The 27,172-nt window shown below is 49.0% G+C and overlaps 1 protein-coding gene across 1 annotated transcript in view; it reads right to left on the reverse strand.

The window, feature by feature from the left end:
- Positions 1-24,944: 24,944 nt before the first annotated feature.
- The window catches only part of LOC144250285 (cell adhesion molecule CEACAM1-like), a 44,871-nt gene continuing 42,643 nt past the window's right edge, over positions 24,945-27,172 (reverse strand). Inside the window, 2 exon segments of the mRNA XM_077792799.1 lie at positions 24,945-25,228; positions 25,686-25,961. Of these exon segments, the coding sequence (XP_077648925.1) occupies positions 24,945-25,228; positions 25,686-25,961 (560 nt within the window).

Here is a 27,172-nt window from a genome sequence, read left to right on the forward strand (position 1 = left end):
GTGGCTCAGGCCTGCCCATGACTTCCTTGGGTGGCCTTGTCCTCTACCTAGTGATTCTCCTGTGGTCACCCTGACTTTCCCCATGGGTGATGCCTGGGTGCAGGGCCTGCTCAGAGACCCCTGGCAGTGCAGGGTCCTCACTTGCCCAGGAAGGAGTAGGAGTGGGAGCCGAGCAGGTTCATGGGATGCACCCTGCAGTCTACTGGGGAAGGAAATCAGGCCACATTTCCACCTCCTGACTCAAAGCCTAGTCCAAGTGTCAGAATCAATCTGCCAAGTGTTGACTGTGAGTCCCATGTCGCCCCCTGGTGGTCATGAGGAGACCTGTGGCCAGCGTCAAGGACTCAAGCAGGGATGCTGTCCAGGGTCCAAATGGTGAGAACTAGCCCTGACCCTGGGCACAGGGGCTCTGACAGGCTGTATGGAGGTTCCTGTTCACCTTGGGTCCCAAGGCTGACAGACTCTGTCCAATGCAGGTTGAATATAGGGAATGACGGGAGCTGTCCTGGGGTTCCTGCTCCAGAGTAGGGAGAACTGTGCACCCAGGGGATGGGCAGCTTCAGGAGGGGCCATCTGTTCTTGAGCCTTCAAAGGAAGGGCCTTGGGAAGAGCTCTCGAAGCTTTAGGGTGGAAGCACTGGCTTTGTGAGCAGGGTCTGCAGTTGGCTGGTTTGTTCTTGTGTTTAAATACTTGGATGTTAGTCTCAAAGGTCCTGCAGGGTTGTCATGTGAGTATTTTGAAGACTAACCGGCCAGATGCATGACACAGCCTCTCATCCCAGCTGTTCAGGAGGCTGAGGCAGGAGGAGAACTAGTTTGAGGACAGCCCATGCAACTTAGTGAGACCTTGTCGCAAGATAAAAAAATGAAGTGTAGTCCAGTGGCAGAGTGCCTCTGGGGCCAATCCCCAGTTCCTCACCCTGTCCCCTACCTTACAGACACACACACACACTCACACACACACTATCTGAGCAGGGTGGGTGTATTTTACACATCTTTCCTAGAGACTTTTCATTGTGTAATGTTTATAACAAAAAATGTGCTATATGAACCCTTTTAACTATTCAAATACATGCCATGATTCCAGTCAAATACACAGTGACCACTACTATTTCCAGAATCTTTTTATCGCCTGCACTAAAACTCTAAGCATTATGCAATTACATCTCAGGAATCATTTCCTGTCTCTATGAATTTCCTATTCCAGATATTTCATATGAATGAAATTAAACAACCACTAACCATTTTGCCTTGTTTAATCATGTTTTCAGGTTTACTCAGGTTGTGGTGTGCATCAGAAGTTTATTTTTTTGTGGCTGATTAATACTCCAACATATTTATTTGTAAGCCATGTTTATTTATGTATTCCTCTGTTGATGGACACTTGGGTGGTTTCCACACTCTGCCTATGGTTAAAAGTGGTGTGGCGAGCCTTAGCCTGTGGGAAACTATTGGAGTCCCTGTTTCCATCCTCTGGGCCCATCCCTAGCTGTGGGAGTGCTGGGTAGATGAGCTTCTGCCTGGCTCTGTCAGGAAGTGCTGAAGTCCTCAGGGCTCATATCCCTCAGGAATGTAGGATAGTGTGAAGTGAGGTGTCATTGTGATTTTGGTTGTTTCCATAGTGACTGATGACACTGAGCATCTTGTCATGTACTTGTTGGCCACTGCAACATCTCCAGGGATGTGGCTATCCAAACCCTATGCCCTCCCTCTTCTCTTTCACTGCTGGGGATTGATCTGAGGGGTGCTGTACCTCTGAGCTACACCCCCAGCCTTTACATATATTTATATATTTTTGTTTTGGGACAGTTGCCCAGGCTGTCTTCAAACTTGCCAATCTCAAGTCTTAGATGCCTGAGGTTACAGATGCCCAGGACTGTGCCCAGCTCCTTGGCCTCTTTTAAACATAGGTTATTCTGTGGTTGCATATTTGTACCTGTTCTTTATTTATCCTAAGCATGAAACCCATATCCCATGTATGATTTGCAAATATTTTCTTCCATTCTGTCACTTCAAGTGTGTTTTTTTAACTCATCCACTCATTATTTTATTAGTGATTTTGTTAAAAGCCTATGGATTGGGCTGGGGATGTGGCTCAAGCGGTAGCATGCTTGCCTGGCATGCGTGCGGCCCGGGTTCGATCCTCAGCACTGAAAGGTTAATAAAATAGGTACTTGTCACTCTGTTTTTCTATATGCTTAACAGAACACTGTTGAAATCTTGTTCCCAGGATGTGTTGTCCCCAACTGTGAACTGTTTGCTAATCTTGTTCCCAGGATGTGCTGTCCCCAACTGCCAAACTGCAGGATGCACTCCCTCACTCGGTTGCAGGCAAACTGCTCACTCGCCCTGACCCATCAATGAACTTCCCTCCCTGCCCTCTCCAAGAAAAGTATATAAGCTCTGCTCAAGCAGTTCTCAGGGCTCTATCTCTCTTTGCTATAGAGAGCTCGGGCCCCAGCATGCTGGTCTCCAAATAAACCCACCCTTCTGTTACATAAGAGAGTCTCTTATGATCTCTTACTCCGACGTTTCGCCGGACCCTTACATTTGGTGCATTGGCCGGGAATTGCACATCGCCGGACAGGGAGACCTCAACAAGACTCCTTTAGGGGGGTAAGTAAGGCGCCTTATCTTCTTCTTCTTCTTCTCCTCCTCCTCCTTCTTCTCCTTTTTGTTTTTCCTTTGCGATCGCTCGGAGTCTGGTTTTGGGCTGGAGAGCGTGAGCTCTCAGGGCCTTCTGGTTTTGGGCTAGAGAGCGTGAGCTCTCAGGGCCTTCTGGTTTTGGGCTAGAGAATATGAGCTCTCAGGGCCTTCTGGTTTTGGGCTGGAGAGCGTGAGCTCTCAGGGCCTTCTGGTTTTGGGCTAGAGAGCGTGAGCTCTCAGGGCCTTCTGGTTTTGGGCTGGAGAACGTGAGCTCTCAGAGCCTTCTGGTTTTTCTGGTTTTCTGGTTTTGGGTTGGCAGAATGTGGTTGTCAGCGGAGAGCGTGAGCTCCCCTGGCGGTGGTGGATAAACGTGTCCCTGAAGCCACAGACCACGTCTCCTCAAGGGACGCTTTGGGAGACTCTAGGGGGGACGAAAGTACCCCCATCTGGGAGGGACAAGGTGCCCTCATCTGTATTCTGCTGCCAACCCGTCTGGTCTTGCCGGCATCTATTCTTTCTCTCAGGTTGAATTCACTGTCTGTTTTAATCTTTGCCTCTAAACTTGTGTTACACGTTTATTGTTTAGTGTGTGTCCATGTTAGTGTCACGTTTGTATTGTCCCTGTCTTTGTTCAAGTAACTTTCATTATGGGACAGAGTCATTCACTGGACTGAAATCCGCATAAGGGCTCAGAATCTTTCTTTTTCAGTAAAACACCGGACCTGGCAAACTCTCTGTGCCACAGAATGACCCGCTTTTGGAGTTGAATAGCCTCCAGAAGGATCTTTCTACTACCCACTAATTTGAAAAGTCAGAAATATTGTCTTTGTCTTTCAGCCGGGGCCACATAGCTATCCAGATCAACAGCCGTATATCTTAACTTGGCAGGACCTTTGTGAATCTCCTCCTCCACCCTTTGTTCTCCCTGAGTCTCAAGATTTGACTCTGCTGGACTCTCCTCCCTTTCCTTATCCCCTGCCTTCGTTCCCCAACCCCCAACACCCTCTAAGTGATTCCCCTGATGCTGACTCAGATTCTCCACCATTGAAGGAGGTTAAACAAGCCCAGCACCCTCCAGATGACTTCCCTGAGGCACACATAGCCCCTCCTCCCCTGGAGGAAGCTAACCCGGCTAAAGGAACTTGCCGGCAGCAAATGATTAAAAACCCTGAAGCCCCCGTGATACTTCCCCTCCGTCCTCATGGGCCAATGATAGAGGATAACCATGGTGGAGAAATGCAAGTCTACCAGTATTGGCCTTTCTCCTCTTCAGATCTATATAACTGGAAAAATAACAATCCCCCTTTTTCCGAGGACCCCACCCGGCTCACAGGTCTGATCGAGTCATTGATGTTTTCACACCAGCCTACTTGGGATGACTGCCAACAACTCTTAGGCACTCTCTTCATGACAGAGGAGTGAGAGAGAATCCTCCTGGAAGCAAGAAAAAATATCCTCGGACCAGATGGGCGACCGACACAACTTCCCAACATAATCGAAGCTGACTTCGATTATGACCCCAACACCTTTGAAGGTAGGGAGCATCTGTCCACTTATTGCCGGGCTCTAATAGTGGGTCTCCAAGCAGCCGCTAGACAGCCAACTAATTTGACCAAGGTAAGAGAGATTATTCAAGGGCCTAATGAATCACCCTCTATGTTTCTAGAGAGAATTATGGAGGCATATAGGAGATATACTCCTTTTGATCCTCAGGCAGAGGATCAAAAGGCATCTGTCACGATGGCCTTTAATGGGCAAGCTGCCCTGGATATTAAAAAAAGGTTATAACGCTTAGATGGATTACAAGATATGACTTTAAGAGATTTAGTCAGAGAAGCTGAGAAGGTATACTATAAGAGAGAAACTGAGGAAGAGAAGTGAGCAAAGGGAGGATGAAAAAAACAAAAGACAGACTGAGGCATTGAATAAGGTCCTGGTTACAACAACAAATAGGCCAGAAGTTAAAAGACAGGGAGACAGAAAGGGATACCTGGGCCCATGCCAAAAGCCACATCTGGCCTCAGATCAATGTGCCTACTGTAGAGAAAAAGGACACTAAATCAAAGAGTGACCTAGAGAGAAACAGCCACGCCAACCAGCCATTCTAACTTTGGAGGATGACTAGGAAAGTCAAGGCTCGGATCCCCTCCCCGAGCTCAGGGTAACTTTTGAAGTGGAGGGGACCCCAATAAACTTTGAAGTGGATACAGGGGCAATATACTCAGCCCTTAAGGCCCCATTGGGCCCTCTATCAACTAAAAGGTCTCTAATTCAAGGGGCTAACAGCAGTAAATATCAGGCTTGGACAACTAAGAGGACCATGGACCTGGGAAAAGGAAAAATCCATCACTCCTTCCTAGTGATCCCAGAATGCCCAGCCCCATTGATGGGCAAAAATCTGCTCACCAAATTCCGGGCCAGAATAACTTTTAACCCTGAAGGCCCCCAAATGGAATTTCTAAATCCTTCAGTAAAAACGCCTATAGTCATGGCTTTAACTATGTCAATAAAAAATGAACATCAACTCTTCACACCCCCCCAAGACTGATCAAACAGGCAAGCTATCCCAGAAATGGATAACAGATTACCCAGATGCCGGGGCAAAAACTGCTGGGTTAAACCTCGCCGTAAAACAACCTCCAATAATGGTGGAGTTAAAAACCTCAGCCTCCCCAATTAATATTAAACAATATCCTCTGAGCAAAGAAGCTAAAAATGGGATAAGGTCCCATATTCAGAAATATCTGGCCTTAGGGGTCCTAAGGCCCTGTCAATCGGCCTGGAACACTCCCCTGCTACCAGTAAAAAGCCAGGAACTGGGGACTATCGCCCTGTTCAAGACCTAAGAGAGATCAACAACAGAGTGCAGGACATTCACCCCACAGTACCTAATCCGTACAATCTGCTTAGCACCCTGAACCCTGAACGAAAATGGTATACTGTCCTGGGCTTAAAAGATGCTTTCTTTTGCTTGCCTCTGCATAAAGATAGTCAATTGCTGTTTGCTTTCAAATAGGTAAACCCAGAAACTGGAACGACTGATCAACTAACTTGGACCAGACTCCCACAGGGGTTCAAAAACTCCCCCACTCTCTTTGATGAAGCCCTCCACAGAGATCTCAACAACTTCAGAACTATGCACCCCGAAGTCACCCTGCTTCAATATATGGATGACCTACTACTGGCAGCTGATACCAAAGAAAACTGTGAGTCTGGGACCCAAGCACTATTATCCGAGCTTGCTCAACTCAGGTATAGAGCTTCTGCCAAAAAGGCCCAAATTTGCCAGCAAGAAGTAATCTTTCTGGACTATTCCCTTAGGGGCAATAAATGATGACTCACTAAGCCCAGAAAACAAACCGTTGTGCAGATACCACCCCCATCTAACAAGAGGGCAAATGAAGAAACTAAATTGGCAGCCCTAAACAGAGTAACCATGTTAACACTTTCCATATGGAGGAAATATGAGTCAGAAAATTTAACTACATCAGAGCACCCCGAAAACTTAACACCTGAGGACACTGACACTGAACTCCTTGACAACACTGAACCCAACTTGCAATTTCAGAAAGCCCTACACTACGTTAAAAATGTACATCAATTCACTCACCTTGGTTCAAAGAAACTGCAGACATTCCTAAAAGATCAAGAACAGAGTTTTCCACTAACTGGCTCACAGCAAAAGGAAAAAACTGAATGGGTAATAAAAGTCTGTCGGGTCTATCAATTGGTTAATGCTTACCCCTCCAAGCTTCCTATAGGAAGGCATCTTCGAGGAACCAGACCAGGACAATTCTGGGAAATGGACTTTACTGAAATTAAGCCAGCAAGATATGGACTTAAATATCTCCTAATCTTTGTAGATACATTTTCAGGATGGATTGAAGCCTTCCCCGCAAAAAAGAAACGGCACAAATGGTGGTCAAAAAGATCCTAGAAGATATTTTTCCAAGATACAGCCTGCCTAAGGTAATAGGGTCTGATAATGGACCGGCATTCATGGCCCAGGTAAGTCAGGGGTTAACCAGGACCCTGGGGATTAATTGGAGATTACATTGCACTTATAGACCCCAGAGCTCAGGACAAATAAAAAAAAATGAATAGAACCATTAAAGAGACCTTGACAAAATTAAGCTTGGAGACCGGCATAAAAGATTGGACTATGCTCCTGCCTTATGCACTGTTTCATGCAAGAAAAATGCCCTCTGTTTCTTTGTGTAACCTCACCCCCTATGAAATTCTCTATGGTGCCCCTCCTCCAATAAGGGACCTGACCCCAACTCTAAAACCTAACGATTCTTTTCACACCCCCTTGCTTGACAGACTTAAAACTTTTGAAAAAACTCAGTGATGCCTGTGGAAACAGCTGGCCACTGCCTACCAACTTGGGAATGAAAAAACTCCACACCGATATCAAGTGGGAAACTTCATCTATGTAAGACGACATCAGGTGTCATCCCTAGAACCCCGCTGGAAAAGACCATACCAGGTGCTACTTATAACACCTAAAGAGGTAAAGGTAAATGGAATCACTTCCTGGATCCATGCCTCTCATCTCAAGCCTGCGCCCTGTCCAGATTCTAATTAGAAATTGAAAAAAACTGGTAACCCTCTCAAATTGCGTATTCGCCGTGTGGATAAGGCTATAGACTCTCCCCTTGACCACCAGTGGTCCTAACCCTCATCAGCCCGTACAACAGTAATGGCTAATCTCAAATCATGTCAGCTGGCTATAGGTCTTTCCTATTGAGATATCCCTGATGAAAAAGATCCCACTAAAATTCCATTAAATCCCTTCCATACCAGATAATAGAAACAAACATTATGGATGTAGAGACACTCGAGCCAGATGTAGGTTGGTTAACCTAGATTACTATGTTTGCTCGGCGGACTATCAAAGCCACAAACAGTCACAGCTATGTTGGGGAAAAACCGACTTCTTCTGTAAGTCATAAGGATGTAAACATACAGGGGCTACCTGATGGAACCCAAACCTCCGCCGGTTCTCAGACCATGGCCCCTTGCTGAAGTAACAGGTACTGAGGTATCTCTCCACCCATTCACTCCTCTCTTCTCCTGTCAATGTCCACACCGGGTCCCACCAGGTCCTCCTACCAGCTAACCCAAAGCTCCAACCAGCTGAGGAGAGCCCTCAGACCCCTATCCGAGATGTGATGAAAATGGCCTTTAACGTTGCTTTGTCATCACTGAAAACAGGTTACTAAGAATTTAAAGTCCCTCACAGGCTTTTTGGGATACTCACTCCCGTCTTCCCCTCTGCTCCACCTGTTCTACTACTCGAGTTTTTGTTGCTAGGAAAATCCCAAACCCCTTTCCCATTATTCTTTTACATCTCTCCTTCCTCATTCTCAGATCCATGGAGCTGCTCTCAGCACCGCCTTCCCCGTCCTCCCCCTCTGTACCAGACCCACAAAACTGACCTTCTCCAGAAGTCTTCACTATGGCTGACTTTAGGACTTTCAGCAAAAGAGTCCCTATAAAAGAGTTCAGTATAGATAAACTTCCTCTTTTCATATTGCCCTGTTCTACTTGGCCACTGACTGGAAAAATCAGCACTCCTAAGCTAGACACCCCCTTACTAGTTTTTCACAAAATATGTGAACAAGGCCTCTGGCCTTGAGCTGAAACTTCACAGAGATGGCTACATTTCTAAGATAAAAAAGTTATCAATTGGGCTCCATGATAACAGCTGGCAAGGAAAAAGAAAAAGTTCTCCCCCTCCCAGGTGTCCTTGAAAAGTTAACTTGCCCAGAACAGAGAAAAAAAAAAAAAACAGAAACAAAAACTGCTTTTTGTAAACTTCTGCAGACTGGAAACTTCTGAGCCCCTTCCCTTACATGTTGAGTACAAAATTCTAAAACTACCTAAACTTGGGTTTCAAGAGATTAATTGATTACAACAGAAGCAATGCCCTCTGAATCCGGTTGCAACCAAATAAGACTGTTTCCCTATCTTCAGTGCTATCTTAGGTGCCTTGCCTTGCCCGTCCCTGCAACAGTATAATTCTATATACTTAAACATTATTTATGTTTTCATAAAATGATCAACAGATATAATTAATTATGTAATGGTGCAGATGTTTCCCAGAGTGCTCTATCATGACGCAGGTTCATTTAAAGATCAAATAAGGGGACATACAACCTAGTTCCGCTGGGAACCTGTAGCCCTCACTCTAGCCATCTTATTAGGAATGGGAATTGCTGTAGGGGTGGGCACAAGGACTACTGCCCTGGTCCGTGGGACACAACAAATGACCCAATTAGAAACAGCAATGGACCAAAACTTAAAGATATTAGAAACCTCCATCACAGCTTTACAGGAATCTTTAACCTCTCTCTCTGAAGCTGTTTTACAGAACAGGCGAGGGTTGAACCTCCTCTTCATGAGAGAAGAGGGCCTTAATGCTGCATTAATGAAAAAATGTTGTTTTTATGTCGACCATACTGGAATTATAAAAGAATCTATGAATAAACTAAGAAGACGCCTTGAAGAACGTCAGAGAGAGAAAAAAATCCAAAAAGGGTGATATGAGTCTTGGTTCACACAGTCCCCCTAATTAACTACGCTTTTATCAGCCTTGGCCGGTCCTCTAATAATTCTTATATTGTTGCTAACATTAGGACCCTGTTTGATCAACCGTGTAGTTTCCTTTCTCCAATCCCAAAATTAAACAAGTCAAACTTATGGTAATCAGACAACAATATACCCCACTAGCAGACACAGAATATGACACCCCCCAATGATCACTTTTATGATTAAAAGTAGCCAGAAAAAGAAGTGGGGAATGAAAGGTTAATAAAATAGGTACTTGTCACTCTGTTTTTCTATATGCTTAACAGAACACTGTTGAAATCTTGTTCCCAGGATGTGTTGTCCCCAACTGTGAACTGTTTGCTAATCTTGTTCCCAGGATGTGCTGTCCCCAACTGCCAAACTGCAGGATGCACTCCCTCACTCGGTTGCAGGCAAACTGCTCACTCGCCCTGACCCATCAATGAACTTCCCTCCCTGCCCTCTCCAAGAAAAGTATATAAGCTCTGCTCAAGCAGTTCTCAGGGCTCTATCTCTCTTTGCTATAGAGAGCTCGGGCCCCAGCATGCTGGTCTCCAAATAAACCCACCCTTCTGCTGTTGCATAAGAGAGTCTCTTGTGGTCTCTTACTCCGACGTTTCGCCGGACCCTTACAGCACCACATACAAACAAAGATGTTGTGTCCGCCGAAAACTAAAAAATAAATATTAAATTCTCTCTCTCTATCTTTAAAAAAAAAAGCCTATGGATCAATATTCATTTACAAAAACCTGTTCAGTCTTTTATGGTAAATACTTTTAGGTTTAAAAAAATAAATTCATTGTCACATCTGAAAGTCTTTACAAGTGAGGATCCATTGTCCCTCTGCCTCCTGCTTCCTGGGAGGTGCTGTTGAGGTGGGTCTGTTCGGGATTCTTCTCCCCCTGCTCGGCCTCTCCCTCTCTCTTTCCAGAAGCAGAGGATTTTGTGTCCTGGGCATTTTTCTTTCTCTCCCAACAGCTCAGAGGACTGGGGCAGCTTATCTTCCTGCAGTTGTTCTTCTCTGTGCAGAGTTTCCACTAAACCTGCTCTTCTTGGAGTTGCTGCTACTCTGTCCCTCGAGCACATGGACAAGCTGGTCACGGTCATAAAGCAGTTGTGTTTGTAGAGTTTGTGTAAAACCTTTAGAGTTCTGAATACTAAGCCTGAGAGGAGCTCCAGCCACTTCTTTACCTTCAAAGACAGATTCTGATCCCATTTTGCTACAAAATCATGATGAGGATCGCCCTGTCCAAACATGAAAGAGGACATTCTGATCCATTCATGGCATTCTAGGAATGGGGACAATGTCAGAGTTAGTTTTCCTGTGCCATCAGTTTTGCTCCATGGAAGTCCTTGTCCACCATGCGGCCAGCGCACTGGTTTCATTAATGAGGTTCTTGGCATAAAAGTTAGCTAGGAGAGATCGAAATAAAACACACAGACTCAGTTACCTTATTTCTATGACCAGGTCCGAGACGGCTCCCCTCTCTGGTTCCCACCTCTAACCGCCCAGCAGGGCAGCAAGGATTACTCAGGGCTAGCAGGAGAGAGAGAGAGAGAGAGAGAGAGAGAGAGAGAGAGAGAGCGAGCGAGCACACCAGGGAGTAGCCTTTTATTGGGGAACAAGAGATTCAGGGGAGAATTCCATCCAATGGAGGTTGAGGGGGGACTGCAATCCAAGGTCAGGGTCAGTGATTGGGCCCCTGGGGTCAGTGGTCAGTCACACCCCCACACGGACAGGTTCTCTCATCAGGAGAGGGCTGGGAAAGCTCCGACACAGCCAGAACTCCTCAGACCCAAACTGGGAGTCGCCCAGTCACGTGTGAGAATGGCTCTCCACATCCTTCCCCATGTCTTTTTGCTGGCACCCATCTGAGGATACCCAGCTACATCTCCCCTATAATACAGTGAGGCAGCTGCTCCCACAGCTGGATGTGGCCCCAAGGAGCTCACTGGGACCAGGCAGTGCCCAACAGACCTGAGCATAGGTGGCTGCTTTCCAATGGGGGTTCAGCTTCCAGAAGTTCCCAGTACCTGTGAGCAGAGTCAGAGGCAAAGAAGGTAGGACTCCGGGAGAACTGGAATTGTAGAAAAAAAAAAAAAAAGAGTCTGAGACTTTTCATGTCCAACTCCTCAGCCACCAGCCAGGGCCCCTGTGGACATGGGATATCCCAGGCTCAAGGACAGCACTGGGGAGTGCCCAGCTGTAGTGAGTGGCACTGTTGGCCCTGGAGGATGTTAGGAGCTGCTTTTAGTAATGTAACAAATTCAAGGAGGAGAAACATTGTAATTTCCACCAGAACACATAAGCTGTAGATGGTGCATGAGCAGAAGGGCCTCCTTTTCCACACCTTAAAAAATGAGCAGAACACACTTGTATAGAAAATAGTACCAGAAATTGTGATGCATGTTCTGTTCTTCTAGAAGCCTGTGAAGCCACATTTTGCAATTTCTCTCTTAAGGAGCTGGGAGAGCTGTCCACACAATGTGGACTTAAGTGGACTGTGCTGTCCATGTAGCTGCCATACATTCATGTGGCTCACCCTCTCTGCACAGCAATGAGGTGCTCTGTGTCTCTGTCCACTGTCACCCCTGCACACAGCGGGAGGAGGCTCATGCTCCCCCTAAGTGCTGGAAAGTGTCTTGATTCCTCTTCATCCCTCCATTCAGATTGGTCCAAATTCTGCTGGTCACAGTGTTGGGACCCCAGGTGGAGGTCTGTTCAGGGTGATGGGAAGGAAACCGTCTCTGAGAACATGTCCCTCCAGATCACCTGCAGAGGGCATTTTGGACCTGTGATGATGTCAAGATGAGTGAGAGGAGCAGAGGTCAGGGATAAGGACACTGAATCCAAGAGTGGACAACAGAATCGCCCAGAGACTGAGAGGTTATAGGTAAACAGTGAGGACCCTAAAGGCTCCCCTCTCACCTGCCCCCTAAAGAAAAATCAGCCAAGGCTCCTGTGGCTCTGAGTGGGCCCAGAGTTGGGGCAGCAGAATGCTGCAGGCCCAGGGGGTGGTGAGACCCCAGCTCTGTCCAGCCACCTGATCTGTGTGGGGTGGAGTCAACTTAATGAATGATCCGCAGTCTACAACGTGGAACATGAAGAGAAATTCCTGTGCTGTCCTCTCCTCTTACTAAGACCTTTCTTCCTAACTCAGAACTGACTTTGCCGTCTTTGCTCAGAGGCCTCCTGAGGTGGTGAGAGTGGCCCAGGGACTGTCCGGGTGCTGGATGTGAGCTCAGATCACAGGTTTTCTCTTCCCAGTGTGACAGAGCTCCCCGCATCCACGATGTCATGGACCCAGCAGGTGTCACTGATGTGTGGCTACTGACCCTTGGGAAGCCCACAGTGCTGTGGAGGTTCAGGCAGGTGTGCGGCCATCACCTAGAAGCATGTCTTTTCCAGGGATTTCAAGTGATTGACAGTGACCAGCACCAGTCAGTCTCTGCCCCTCCCATCAGGGCCTGAGGGAGCAGGAGGTCTCTGGGCTTTACTGTCACCCTTGAGTCACGACAGGAAGTTGGCTGTGTGTGGTCCTGCTCACTCACCTCAGCAGGGGCCATTGCTGCTTATCTGTAGAGAACCTGGATTACCACCACCCCCTTGCAGGATAGAGGAGGATCTGAGGTCTCCTTCCAAGAGGGGAGGATTTTATCTGTGGAGTTATTTACTGCAGGTTGGTGTAGACCAGTGAGTCTCAGCCAGGGGCCATGTCGCCATCCAAGGGACACGCAGCATCTGGAGACACTTTTTGTTGTCACAGCTGGGGGAGGGAGTCCTACTGGACTTAGTAGGTGGAATCCCAGATGGTGCTCAACACCCCACAGCACACAGCCCCCCAAGGATGGCCAGCCCCAGTGTCAGTGGAGAGGAGAGGGGAGCCCTATGTTCTGCACCGACCTCCCTAAGCTTCCCCTCACTCTGCTCCTTCCCACCCCTCCCCATCTCTATCCCTCCCCAGTCCCCTCCCCTTGCATCTTCAGTTCCATCCTCTGAAGGTGCCCTTTGCCCAAGGTCAGCCCTCACTGGCCCTCTGAGGGCCCCTTTGCACCTCTGGTAGGAAGCATCCACCAGAGGGCGAGCGTGCTCTTCCCTGAGCTCAGGGGAGCCTTGCTGTCCTCTGAGACCAGTGCAGCTGCTTTTCTCACTCCAGCTGGAGTCCTGGCTGAGCTGCAGATTTTCCCAGTAGGAAGCTCCTGATACAGGCACCAGGAACCCCAGGGAAGAACCTCACGTGGGAGGTGGGCAACACAGCCTGGCAACCCGGAAATAATGCCAGCGCCCAGGTCAGTGGGGAAGAGGTAGATCTCAGACTCAGTGACTGGGCACTAAGTGCCCTGATGCCCCTGCCCATGTGGTCTCTGGGGAAATGGCTGTGAACCTGTGTCCCTAAAGGCTGTGTCACCTGGGATTTGTGTCAATAGGTGTCAGCAGGGCTGCTGTGGAATATTCCGTACTGGACCTTCTACAATGGGAGACGGGTCCTCCCAGGTATGCTCACTTGGAAGAATCAGGAGGTATGTGACAATCACCAGGCACAGATGCCCATCAGGGCCTGAGGGAACAGGAGGTCTACAGGCCTCACTGACACCCCTGAGTGGGGACCAGGAGGTTGGGCGTGTGTGGTCCTGTCCACTCACCTCAGCAGGGGCCGTTGCTGGTTGTCTGTAGGGGATTGGGCTTCCCACCACCCCCTTGCAGGGCAGAGGAGGATCTGGAACCTTCCCCTAGAGTCAGACAGTGGAGGAAGCAGGTGAGTTAGGAGATGGAGGTGGGAGCTCTTGGTTGATGGGCAGCCAGGAGGTGCCCAGGCTCTGAGTGCTGCAGCTGACAGTGGTCAGAGTGGTCCTCTGGGAATCCAGCCTTGTCCCTGCAAATGTTCAGGAACTTCCCACCTCTGTGCTCCTCAGTTCCCTTCCTGAGCTCCTCGCCACAGCCACCCTCACAGCTGAGGCCCTGGGTCCTACACCAGCACTTTGTCCCCATCTCCCTGTGCAGCTCTGTGTAATCTCTCTCCTATCCCCAGGTTGGTGGCTGTCATTATGCCCCTGTCCCCATGAGGGTAAATGTCCAGCTGAAGGCAGAGTCCTCCTTCCTGGTGGGCTGTAGGACCAGCACTGGGACCCCTGGGTCCTGATTATCAGTGAGTCCCCAGGAGGTGGCAGCAGCTGAGCATAACTGGGGAGCCAGGGATTGGGGTAGGTGGGACCCAGGAATGACTGATCTTGCTAGTGCAGATGGCAGGTGGCTTGTGCTGTGGGAACAGGGAATTTAATGGGAAATGTGAGGTTTTTCTTATTTCTTAGTTTTTGGAGTTTGGAACTGCAGGTTCCCTTAAATGTCACCGTCAACCTCAGTGCTATGCATGAATGGCACAGACTTCAGGTTCCACACTCTGATGCAGGTTGGTACTGGGAGCACCATCAGCCTGGTCCAGGGGACCCTCTGCATGTGCAGCTGCTGCAGACAGATGTGCTCTCAGCTGGGCATAGTGCTCCTTCCTCCCTGGGCCTCCTGATCCCAGCTCCCTGAAGCCCCAGCCTCCTGGCAGACCCAACAATCATCCTCCATCTCAGTCCTCAGAGAGGTCCGTGAGCTGACTGCCCAGGGACATCGTGCCTGTCATTGGCTGCATGTGCTCCTGATGTCTGCCTGGTGCTGTCCAATGCCACCTGCGTCCAGTACAGATGGCTAACTTAAGGTCACTGGGGGGAAATTCCCAAGGTATTAAAATAAAATACAGACTCATACCTTTAAACCAAGCTCCAGGATGGCTCCTCTGCCCTTGACCTCAAGCTCTCCAAATGGGAGAGTGAGGAACTACACGAGTGGCTGGTGAGAGTGAGCGAGAAGGCTTTGGAGTGGACTTTTACGAGGGGGACTCTAAATTCTTAGGAATTCCCATCCAATGAAGGTCAAGGGGGTAGGGTTACAAGGACAGGTGAGGTAATTGGATCCCTGGGGATGTGGGAAGGCACACCCATGCAGGAAGACACAGTCGCTTGCACCCTAGAAGATCAGGGCAATTGTCTCGGTTACCTAGGCAACCAGACTGACAAAGGCTGCACTGGTTAGCAGGGGAGTCAGACACAGTCACATGCTAGTTTGGCCTCCCACAGTCCAAGGTCCTGCAGGTATCCTGAGGGGACAGTGGGGGGGGGGCAACGTCATACATGTGCGACCTCAGTCTACTGGATTTTGAGTCGTTTAACAGATATTTATTCAAATGCAAGAGTCAAAGGAGCAGGACTTGTATCTATAATAAATGGTGTTTGATGCTGTGGACTGTCCACTCTTGTTCGCTGTTCATTTTGACAACGCATTGACACTCTTGGCTGCTGACCTTAGAATTCTACCTACGAGACAGAAGCCTATGGATGGACTGCAGGGGAGTGACCTGAGTCAGCTCTTCCTCACCAGAGAAGGCTCAGCACCTTGCCCTCACTCTGTCCAGATCTGCCACAAGAAGTATGCTTTCTGGAGGCCCCTTGATCTACAGTGTATGTGGGGAACCTGCTGGGTGCCACACTCTTGGTCACCTCAGAGTTGCCCCCTGGGAAAGGTCCAGGCTGGCTTCCTATGGGTGGTCTGCGGTCCGGGAGGTGAGCCTGGTTCTCTAGGTCCCTGGAGCTGCCCTCTCTGAGGCCCAGGTCTCCTCAGGAAGCTCTTCCCCCACCAGGGTGCCACTCACCCACCCTCCTGTCAGGAGTGGCAAATCAGTTATGGCTCTAAACTCTATAGCCCTGGACGGCTTGACTGCCCATCTGGGAATCTTCCCAAGTGAAGGTGTAGAAAGACACGCCCATTTGCAGGCACCCACTGTTAATGGGGCTGAATCCATGCCTGACTAGGAATCTGTGAGTTCAGTAGTGTTGGCTTTAGATGCCTGTTAGCCTTGGTGAAAGAGATAGCAGTGTGCCTACTCAGCCTGAGGCGCCAGCTGCCTGGGGGAGGAAGAATGACTGTGCAGGTGACAGATCTCACACCAGCTCAGCTCAGGGGGCCCAGTCTTTTAGTGGTGATCAGTGAGTCTGATGGTTGCTGTAAGATTTGTCAATAGACACAATTACTGGGCTGGGTTTGTGGCTCAGTGGCAGAGTGCTTGCCTAGCACATGAGAGGCACTGAGTTCAACCCTCAGCACCACATAAAAACAAACAAAATAAAGGCACTGTAATGCCAGATTCGTGGGACCCCAACAGACTTCCAGGAACCGAATCTGATGCAATCACACAAGAGTCTTTATTGCAAGTTCGAGCCTGGACTCACAACCGTTCCTGATGCCGCGGTCCCAGAGAGTGAGTCCTTTTTGTTCAGTGAGATTTTATTGGTTTTGGGGGGATACTCTATGCGTCACAATATCACACAGCAAATCATTCCATACCGTGGGAAAGTCAAACAACAACTCTTAACATTGATTAGCACATTCACTGGCGGGAACAAGTTGGGTAGGGGTGATTGGTTAGTACAAGAGGGGGATTCCTTTGAACTGATTGGTTTGGGCCACAAGGGGTGTACCTGCTAAACTACATGGTTTCTCAACATGTTATCAACACCATTAACTACTGGGGGTCACCTGGCATCCCAGGTATTTTCCCTGTCTCATGCTGATTGGAGGTTGCTAGGGGGTTGCTAGGGGTCCTCACCTAGCCTAACTGAGTCAGGGACACCTGGCTCCACAGACCTCTCCTGTTATTTGCAGACAAACATCTCAGCAGGGTGGGTCTGTGCCTAGGAGTGCTCTGTGGATTTTTCCAAGGACAAGGGTCACGCCCCCTTCCTTAGGACAGGCCTTGAGTAGAAGCTGCTGTTATTTATTTATTTTTAAAAATGGAGTCACATCAGTTTCTCAGCACGCTGTCCATCTACAACTACAACAAAATTAAAAAAAAAAAAAACAGACACAATTACAACAAATTTGGTTAGAGGGAATAACTGGCTTCTGTACCTGTTTCTAGAATCAGGCAGGGATCAGAACCAGAGCGGCTTCAAAGAACCCCGGGGCTGCCATGTTGTGCAGCAATGTTTATGGTGGAAAATGGAAGTGAGGTGTGGAGACTGCAGTGAGGTTCAGAGCCTGGCTCATTTGCTTCTTTGAATCAGTTGGCTGCCCAGGACAGATTGATTGACACCTGTGTCCCACTGAAGCTCCGTAACTGTAACCAACAGTCACTCGGCCATTGTTACAAGAAAGACTGCTCTGTTGATCAGTTTCATTTAGTAGAATGACTCCAAGTTTGATTGCTCTCTGGGCTCAGTGTAGGGGCCAGTCAAATCCCATGGCTTCCTAAGATATTTATTCAAGGTTTGGTTTGTTTGCTTGCTTGTTTATTTTTTGGTACCAGGGATTGTGCTCAAGGGCACTTGACCACTAAGCCTCATCTTCAGTCCTTTTTATTTTTTTCCATTGAGACAGAATCTCACTAAGTTTTGGGGTCTTGCTAGGTTGCTGAGACTGGCCTGAAACTGGTGCTCCTCCTGCCTCAACTTCATGAACCACTGGGATCACAGTCATGTGCCATGACGTCAGCAATTTACTAGATGAAGGAGTTCCCTCTTTCCATAGTTTGTCATTGGTTTCTGTGTTGTCTAAATCACAAGGGGATGGCAATCAAAGACCATTACAGATCTCTCCTGCTTCAAGGTGTGGAATCATCTGTCCTGGAATTTCTGGTTCTTTTAATGAAGAGAAGAGAAAAGAAATCTCACAGACTACAGTCTGGACTTTAGAGAATTTGTAGCTGTTGCCCATGAAGGCAGGTGTCAGGGTGGATGATCATGTGGGAGGTCATATCCCTGAGACAACTAGAACAAATATTTATTTAATCTCCTAGTTCATAAGAAATTTCCAAAATTGCCTTCAAGGGCCAGGGAATACAGCTCCCTGCAGAGTGCTTGCCTAGCATGTGCCAGGTTTCTGTCCCTAGAACCTCAAAAAACAAGCTAATCCAGTGAGTCAACCCTCAGTTCTGTAGTGACCTGAGTGTTAATTTTCCTCCTCTGTGACCTGCCTCCTCCTGCTGATCCCCACCCACGTGCTTCATGCCCCCCACTGTCTCTCATTCACCTCCACTCTGCAGGGGTCCTCCCACACCTGTTGACACCAGTAACTTGAGAGATGGAATGAGGGGGAGAAAGCATTATTGACAATGGGTGGGCAACTTATCAGATGGGGATTCCCATCCTGAGAAAGCCACTGTGCCAGGGGGTCACAGGCACAGGGCCTGGGTGGGGACTTTAGTGAAATTTCTCTTTAGTTTCAGGCAGCATGGGTGCTGGAGGCTCATAAATCCTGTGATGCTCTGCTTTTCTTTTCTTTCTTCTTCTTCTTTTATACTGAGATTGAAGCCTTGGTATTTACTACTAAGCTACAGCCCCAGCCCTTTTTCTTTTTTCTCTTGAAACAGGATCTTGCTAAGTTGCTGAGGCTGGCCTTGAACTTGTGACCTCCTGCCTCAGCCTCTGGAGTCGCTGGGGGGCCAGGAGTTTGCCACTGGGCCCAGCGGGGGTCTGAGTTTCTGGTGTATGTGCTGTTGTTATCTGAAAGTCATCAAGTGTTCTGGGATCTGTAACTCTAGAGATAAGTTACTGATTGGACACTGTCTTTCTTTAGGAATAGCTGACCTCATTGTTTAAGATAACAGAAGAAGAGCTGGGCACAGTGGTGCACACCTGTAATCTCTGTAACTCTGGAGGGTGAGGCAGGAGGAGTCTGGGTTTGAGGCCAGTCTCAGCAACTTAGCAAGGCCCCCAAAACATAGTGAGATCCTGTCTCAAAATAAAAGGGGTTAGCAGGGCATGTTGGCACATGCCTGTAATCCCAGCGGCTCAGGAGGCTGAGGCAGGAAGATTGCTAGTTCAAAGCCAGCCTCAGCTAAACTGAGGTGCTAAGCAACTCTGTGAGACCCTGTCTCTAAATAAAATACAAAATAGGGCTGAGGATGTAGCTCAGTGGTTGAGTGTACCTGAATTCAATCCCCGGTGTCAAAAAATAAAAAATAAAAAGCGCTGGGGATGTGATTCAATAATCAAGCACCCCTGGGTTGGATCTCCAAAGCCCACAAAAACAAAACAAAACAAAAAGACCAAAAAACAAAACAAAACAAAACAAAAAAAAAACCAAAACAATGGCAGAACAAATGAGAAGAGCAAAAAACAAACAATTTTAAAAACACCCCAACTTTTGCTGGAGAACAGTTTAACCCATGTTGGCCAAATAGTGAGAGGCTAATAGTGGATTGCTCCAGGTTGTAACCTCCCAAACCAGTGCTATTTAAAGTCAACTAAAAGGAATTCAAGCTAGAGAGTGTATTTAGGGTCTCCCCCAGTTATAAGGGGAGGGTGTGCCTCTGTGAGGAGGAGAGAGAGGTGTTCAGGAGGGGGTGTGGGCGCTCAGCCTTGGAAAGTTCCAGAGCCAGAGCAGCAGGTGCTGAGGGTTTGCTCTCCCTTGTGTGTTTATGGCTCCTGATGTGGGTCAGTGGGAAAGCATTGATCTGTGAGGAACATGTGGTGTCCTGGTGCCCTGGCATCCCCTGGGAGACAGCAGAGGCCCCGAGGAGGCCAAACCTGCTGGCATTTGGGGAATTAGACCTAGTGATTTGCACTGAAGCAACAATCTGCGGATTCTGTCCTGCTGGCTGACAATGTCAGTCCCTTGGGCTGCATGTGGCCCTCCATGAGACTCCACCTGTTGGAGCCAAACCCCCTTTAGGGCAGGTCCTAAAGCGGGGTGGGGCAGACCCCATAGTCAGCTTGGAGAGGTTCTCTGTGGGGTGTTTTGCTGACTGGAATCTGCCCATCCCCCCAAGTCACCACAGTGTCTGGAGCTCTGCTGTCCTCCCAGCAGGAAGCTCAATGCCTGGCCACAGGTGTTTCCCCTCAGCACCCCCAGTTCTCCATATCCCAACAGTAGCCACCATCTGCAATCCCTGGATGGCCCAGCAGACATGACCCTTCCTGTGGCCAGGCCTAGACCTCCCCCAAGGGCCCTGTGAGTCTGTCACAGAAGGATCTAGAAGGGCTGTGAGACAGGAGGAGGGGGAGATGCGGCCTCCTTGCTTCTGTGGTGACTGTGGTTTGTGACATCCATCCAGTGATTGAGACTAGGAGGAGGAGGGGTCAGAGCAGGGAGAAGACACACTTTCTTTATGGGCAGAAAGACCCTTTCTGTCAATGCAGAACTGAGGCCTGAGGGGCCTGCGTCCTGAAGGTCAGGCAGGAAGTGTCCCATCGGGGCTGGTGTCCCAGGAACAGAGCATCGGCCTCCCCAGACACAGACTCCAGGATGCGCTGACACAGGAGGGCCTGGCCCAGTTCTTGCTGCAGGGTGACCAGGCCTGACTCTCTGCAGAAGGACCCATGTAGCACTTATGAGAACCCAGGATTGGCACTTCCTGTCTCACCTGGAGGAGCTGGAGCCCTGTCCCTCCTCTCCAGTCCTGGACACCAGAGATGTTCGTGACGTGGCTCCGAGACACATGTCCCTGAGACTCAGCCCCTCCACACACCTCACAGGGGCACAGCCACACCAGGTTTGTCTAGAGGCACCTGGAGAAGGACCCAGGGAATGGGAAAGGCAGGGCAGGGTAGGGCAGGACAGGAGGGTGCAGACACTGTCCACAGAGCCAGGCTGGGCAGACGGACCCCCTCTTGGACAGCAGCTTCAGGACATGCCCTTGGGAAGGCAAGCAGCAGGGGTCCAGGGCTTCCATGTGTCCATTTGTCTCTGAGCTTCTGTCTCATGGCCTTCTCTGGTGATGTGTTCAGCCTGAGGGACACAGTGAGCGCTCAGCTAGAAGGACCTGCCTGCTCATTCACCAGTCCCCCTCCTGGGTGGGAACTCTGGATGCCTTTGTCCTAAGGGTCCCTTGTCCTTGCTTTCATTTATTCCCCCTTTCTCACCCAGAGCTGAGGACTGAACTCAGGGTGTTGTGCATGGTAGGCAAGACTTCTGTCACTGTGCTAAATCCCCACCCCTGTTTTGTGACTTCTCTGGAAAAACACCTCTTAGCAGGTTCTATGGGGCAGGACCCACCACTATGCTCAGGACAAGGACCTGAGCTGCCATATGCTCCCTGGGGACAGGTGTGGATGGATGTCACCACATCAGCTCTGTGGTTGAAAATCTGAAGCCTGGAGTATGGAGACGGTCAACCCACCAGCAGGGACTCTCTATAGCTACAGGGCCTGGGGGCCTTGGAGATATCTATGATGGGGCCCACCTGTGACCAGCTGTCCCTCATAGGGTCAGGGGCGCATTAGGGTGGCTTCTTTCTGGGGCTCAGAAGTACACAGTTATGGGAACACTTAAGGACAGGGAGAGAGCCCTGGGCCTTGGGGAGGACAGAGGAGGCCTGTTATGGAGAAGCTATGGTCCCTACTCCAGTGACATTATGTGTGTCCAGGAACCCTCTGTGTCGTGGTGGATGAAGGCCATTCCCTGGGTAGGGGCTGGTGTTTGCTGGTCCAGGAGGGTGAGGCCTGCAGGGGCTGGTGCAGGCCTGGGGAGGGTGGGTGCTCAGGGCTTTGGGGTTCATCCTTTGCAGGACTCAGCCTAGGCTTGGGCCCCCTGGGGCAGGAGTGCCTGGGAGCATCTTCCAGGGGGATGGTGAAACCACATGGGGGGAGAGGCCTTGTCCTCTCAGTGCCATGTCTCACTGGGTCTCAGCCCAGGTGCCCCTGTCCCTCCATAACACCATCTCACTTTGAAGAGGGCACAAGTGAGACCTGCAAAGGGTGAGCCCTGATGTTGCACAGACCTTAGGTCAAGAATAATGGGCCTGTCAGTTGATGGTTCTGAGCATTTACAGACTTGTCAGGAGCTGCCCTGGATGAACACGCCTCCTGATACATGAGGCTCTGACCAATCACTACATTTCATAGTGACTTGAGCATTGTCCCAGCTCAGATATCAAGGTGTGGCTTCAGGAGTAGTACCTACTGGGGTTGAGTTAGACTCACTTATTTCTTTTTAATCCTACCCCTTTCCCTGTTTGGGATAGAATGTTCCATGGAACCTCCCTTTGTGTGTCTCCTTCTCTTGCTCTGCCTATGATGCCCATACTGCTCATGAGATGGGCATGGCCTCCCCAGATGTCAGTCAACCTGCTGACACCAGGCATCAGGAAGCTAGACTCAACCCCCTGAAACCTGACCCCTTGCCTCATTTGAATGGCTTCTCCCCAATAAAAGGGTTCAGCACATGCTCCTCGCTCTCTCTCTTTCCACAGACCCCTAAGGTCAGAGGAGCCACCACAAGACCCAAAGAAAAGTATTTCTCTGTGATTATTTCCCGCCAGCCCTGTTCACCTGGAGTGACCCTGAGTGTTTAGTCATGGGACGTGACACAGACTCAGTCCAAGTTCTGAGGACTTTCCACCTTCACATGATTAACAATTTCCACCAGCTGTATAAACACAAGTGCCTGATAACTACCACTTTACCATAAAAAATATTCAGTGCAGAGTTAAATAACTGATAGGTGGGGCCTTCTGTGCATCCAAGGACATTATCAACCATATAATCCAGGAATTCCATTTCCCAATACAGGCACAGAAGGAGTTGAAATAGTCTGTCAGAGAGAGCCAAACCCCCATGTTCATGCAGCATTGCCAATAGCCAGTGTCCGTCAATGGATGAACAGATAAAGAAAAGGTGGCTTTTGTTCACAGTGGAATGCTGGCCAGCCTTTCAAAAATGGGCATTCTATCACTGTGACAGCACAGGAAGTGAAATAAACTGGGAACAGGAAGCGGGACCCTGCAGGATCTCACCTGTATGTGGAATCTACAAATGTTGAATTTCTAGAAGTAGAAGGCAGAATGGGGGTTACCAGAGACTGGGTGGTCAAGGAGGTCAGAGGGTTAGAAGTTTCAGACAGACAAGAGGAATATGTTTTGAGATCTACTGCACAGGAGGATGGGAAAGTTCTGGAAATGGACAGTGGTGATGTCTGCACAAGAATATGAACCTGGTTAATGCTGCTGAATCGTATGCTCAAGGGGGCCAAGATGGCAAATCTTAGGTTGTGTGTATTTTACCACACACCAGAAAAAAAAAAAAAAGTGAACAGAAAAGAATCTTGAACCAGGTACGTGGTGCACACCCGTAGTTTTGATACTTGAGAGGCTGAGACAGTAGGACTGCAAGTTGAGGCCAGCCTGGGCAACGTAGCCAGACCCTGTCTCAAAATAAAATAAAAAGGGATGGGGATTTAACTTGGTGGTAGAGTCTGCCGCGAGACCAGCACGCTAGTTTCATACTAGAGGTTCCAAACATAATAGTTAACTAGTGAGATCAAAATAAAGACACATAAAACTCAGTTTACCTTTTTCTTGCCCAACTCAGAGACGGCTTCTCCTGGCTCCTGCCTCGAGCCACCCGGTGGTAGCGAGGTTTACATAAGAGACCAGCAGGAGAGAGGAAGAAGCACGACAGAGAGTGGGCTTTTATTGGAAAACAAAAAATTCAAGAGAAAATCCCATCCAATGAAGGTCGAGGGGGACAGCATTCCAAGGTCAGGGTCAGTGATTGGTTTCCAGGTCAATGGTCAGTCACACCCCCACACGGACAGGCCCTCGCACCTGGAAAGGGTGGGGATAAAGCTCTGACACAGCTGGCCTGAGCGCCTCACACCCAGTCAGGGAGGTAGCCCAATCACGGGTGAGAACGGCTTCCCACAGTAGAGCACTTGCCACTTGCCTAGCCTGAGTCCAACCCTCCGTACTGTCAATAAATAAATAAATAAATAAAAAGGAACAAAGTGGATTCAACCAACTGCAGAAGGAAAACAGTCCGACAAAACTGTGTTCTCACTGAAAATGTACAGAGGTTCTTTTTTGTTATTATTCCTTAAATGATACAGTATTACAATTGTTTATATCGCATTTACATTGTACGATTTATTTTAAAAAATCTAGAGCTGATTTAAGGTGTATGGAAGTTACTGGGCATGGTGGTACATGCCTGGAATCCCAGCTACTTGGGAGGCTGAAGCAGGAGGATCAAAAGTTTGAGGCCATCCTAGGCAATTCAGTGAGACTAAATTGACTCAAATATAAAAGGGCTGTGGATAAAAATAACAGCTCAGTGGTAGTGCACTTGCCTAGTATGTGTGAAGCCCTGGGTTCTATTCCCAGCACTGAAAAGTAATATAAAAATAAAAAGGGCTTGGATAGAGTTCAGTGGTAGAGCTCTTGCCTAGCAAGCATGAGGCCCTGGGTTCCATTCCCAGTGCTACAAAATAAAGTGTAGGGAATAGGTAGAATGTTGGTTATACACAAATACTATGCCATTCTTGTTTATTTTTTGTACTGGGGATTGAACTCAGGGCCACTTTACCACTGAGCTAAGTCCCCAGACCTTTTCATTTTAATTTTTTGTTTGAGACAAGGTCTCATTAAGTTGCTTAGAACCTCCCTAAGTTGCCGAGACTGGCCTTGAACTTGTGATCCTCCTGTGGCAGCTTCCCAAGCTGCTGTGAAGTATGCCATTCTTCATAAGGCTCTAGAGCATCCTTTGGTATATGCAGGGCTTCTGGAAGCAGTTCCTCATGAATGCAGAAGTTGACTACACATTTCACTGACAGCCTAAACTCTGAACCACTTTGCAATTCTGCTTACTGCTTTAGTGTCTTAATTGATATTCTTTCCCCTGTGACTTTTATCCATTTTGTACACCATTGATAAAGAAATCCCCCTAGTAATATATAGGAGAGGCAGAGGGTCACTCACCAGTCACTGTCAGTGTGATGGGGTTGCTCTTTTGGAAAGAGATTGGGTTGGAGACTTGACACTGATACTCTCCTTCATCCATCTTTAGGACCAGGCATATGGACAGGATGCTGTTGTTTGGGGACAGCTGCATCCTGTCTGTGAGTTGCAGGGTCTTGTTATTGAAGAACCACTGGATGGAGATTTCAGTGTCATTTGGGAAGCAGGTCAGCTGCACAGATTCCCCTTCTGCCACCGTGGTGTTGCTAGCTGTGAGGTGGGGCTGTGTCAATGGTCCTGTGGACAAAAAGGAGGAGACAACTGAGGTGGTCCTTCCTCTGAGACCTTAGCCAGTGCTCAGGGCCCACAGTGAGTTGTGTAAGGTGGCCCAGAAGGTGGCCCTGACCCTCTGCAGAGTTTGGGTGTCATTGTTCAGGTGACAATGTAAGGAAAGGGTTGACCCTCCTTCGACCTCAGATCACCCTGAGGGTCCCTGGACATCTCTATAGGATCTGTCCAGCAAGCTCATCCTCAGGTGGAACAATTTTTCCATTCACTCTTGTGCAACCTCTTTCTAGTACTTTCTGTGCCTCTAGAAGGTCAGGCTCTCAGGCAGGAAGTAGCTTTACATTCAGAGGCAAAGCGTATAGTTTTCATTAAATAATATTCTTTTCCCTGTGACTTTTCTCCATTTTGTATACCACTGATAAAGAAATCCCCCCAGTAAGATGGAGGGGGGCAGAGGGTGACTCACGGATCACAGTCAGCGTGATGGGGTTGCTCTTTAGGGAAGAGATTGGGTTGGAGACTTGACACTGATACTCTCCTTCATCCATCTTTAGGACCAGGCGTATGGTCAGGATGCTGTTGTTTGGGGACAGCTGCATCCTGTCTGTGAGTTGCAGGGTCTTGTTATTGAAGAACCACCAGATGGAGATTTCAGTGTCATTTGGGATGCAGGTCAGCTGCACAGAGTGCCCTTCTGCCACCGTGGTGTTGCTAGCTGTGAGGTGGGGCTGTGTCACTGGTTCTGTGGACAAAAAGGAGGGGACAACTGAGGTGGTCCTTCCTCAGAGACCTTAGTCAGTGCTCAGGGCCCACAGTGAGTTGTGTAAGGTGGCCCAGATGATGGCGCTGACCCTCTGCAGAGTTTGGATGTCATCGTTGAGGTGACAATGTAAGGAAAGTGCTACCCCTCCTTCTGACCTCAGATCACCCTGAGGGTCCCTGGCCATCTCTATAGGATCTGTCCAGCAAGCTCATCCTCAGGTGGAACAATTTTTCCATCCACTCTCGAGCAACCTCTTTCTAGTACTTTCTGTGCCTCTAGAAGGTCAGGCTCTCAGGCAGGAAGTAGCTTTACATTCAGAGGCAAAGTGTATAGTTTTCATTAAATAATTTGTCAGGGATTAAGATGGTCCAGCCTGTCTTCATGACCTTAGTGTCTGGAGAAATTCCAATCTGCAGGATTTGTCAGTTTGGAGAGGACTTTATTTCCTGGCCTGTGGATTAAATATCCCAGTGAAAGGAACCTGTGGGGATGAGGGTCACAGTGTGGACCAACCCCGGCACCTTGTCCTCTCTGCAAACACATGCTCTCGGCACCGCCCTGCCCGGCCTCGCAGGGACTCTGCAGGTGAGGCTCCCGTCCCTCCAGGTGTGCATCTCTGCTATTCTCCATGGTGCATGACATGGGCTTGTGTTCCCAACCCTATGCACCTGGGGACTTCAGAGCCAGGACACAACTCAGAAGCATCTGCCCCCAGGCTGGCTCTTTCCCTCCCCTGCTCCTGACTTGGGAGGCACCAACTGACCACAGGATTGATCCAGATTCCAGATGGGCCTCCCAGGCCTCTTTCCCACCCACCCCTCCCTCCCCAGATGGAGTCGGAGCAGGACAGGAGCAGAGCTGCTCGTCCCCCATCTGAGGGGGCTTTGCTCCTGTCTTTTGGGGAAAAAGAGGATGAACGTGTTGCAAAGCCATGCAGGTTCCTTGATGCTCATGGAGGAGGTAACAGAAAGCAGAGAGGTGACAGAAAGGGACAAGTTAGTGAAAGAAAGAAGAGACTTGACTTCAAGGCCCCTCCCCCTCTCTGGGAAGCTCCTTCCACTACCTAAGACTTTGGGTCTGGGAGAAGCCCCTCCCCACATTCCAGGCTGGACCCTAGATTGGTCATAAGGAATCAGAAGCAAGAGGAGAGTCTCTGGGATGGAGCCGGAGGCTCAGGCAAGGACAGGATT

The sequence above is a fragment of the Urocitellus parryii genome, chromosome 15 (genome assembly GCF_045843805.1).
Source record: "Urocitellus parryii isolate mUroPar1 chromosome 15, mUroPar1.hap1, whole genome shotgun sequence".
Lineage (NCBI taxonomy): Eukaryota > Metazoa > Chordata > Mammalia > Rodentia > Sciuridae > Urocitellus > Urocitellus parryii.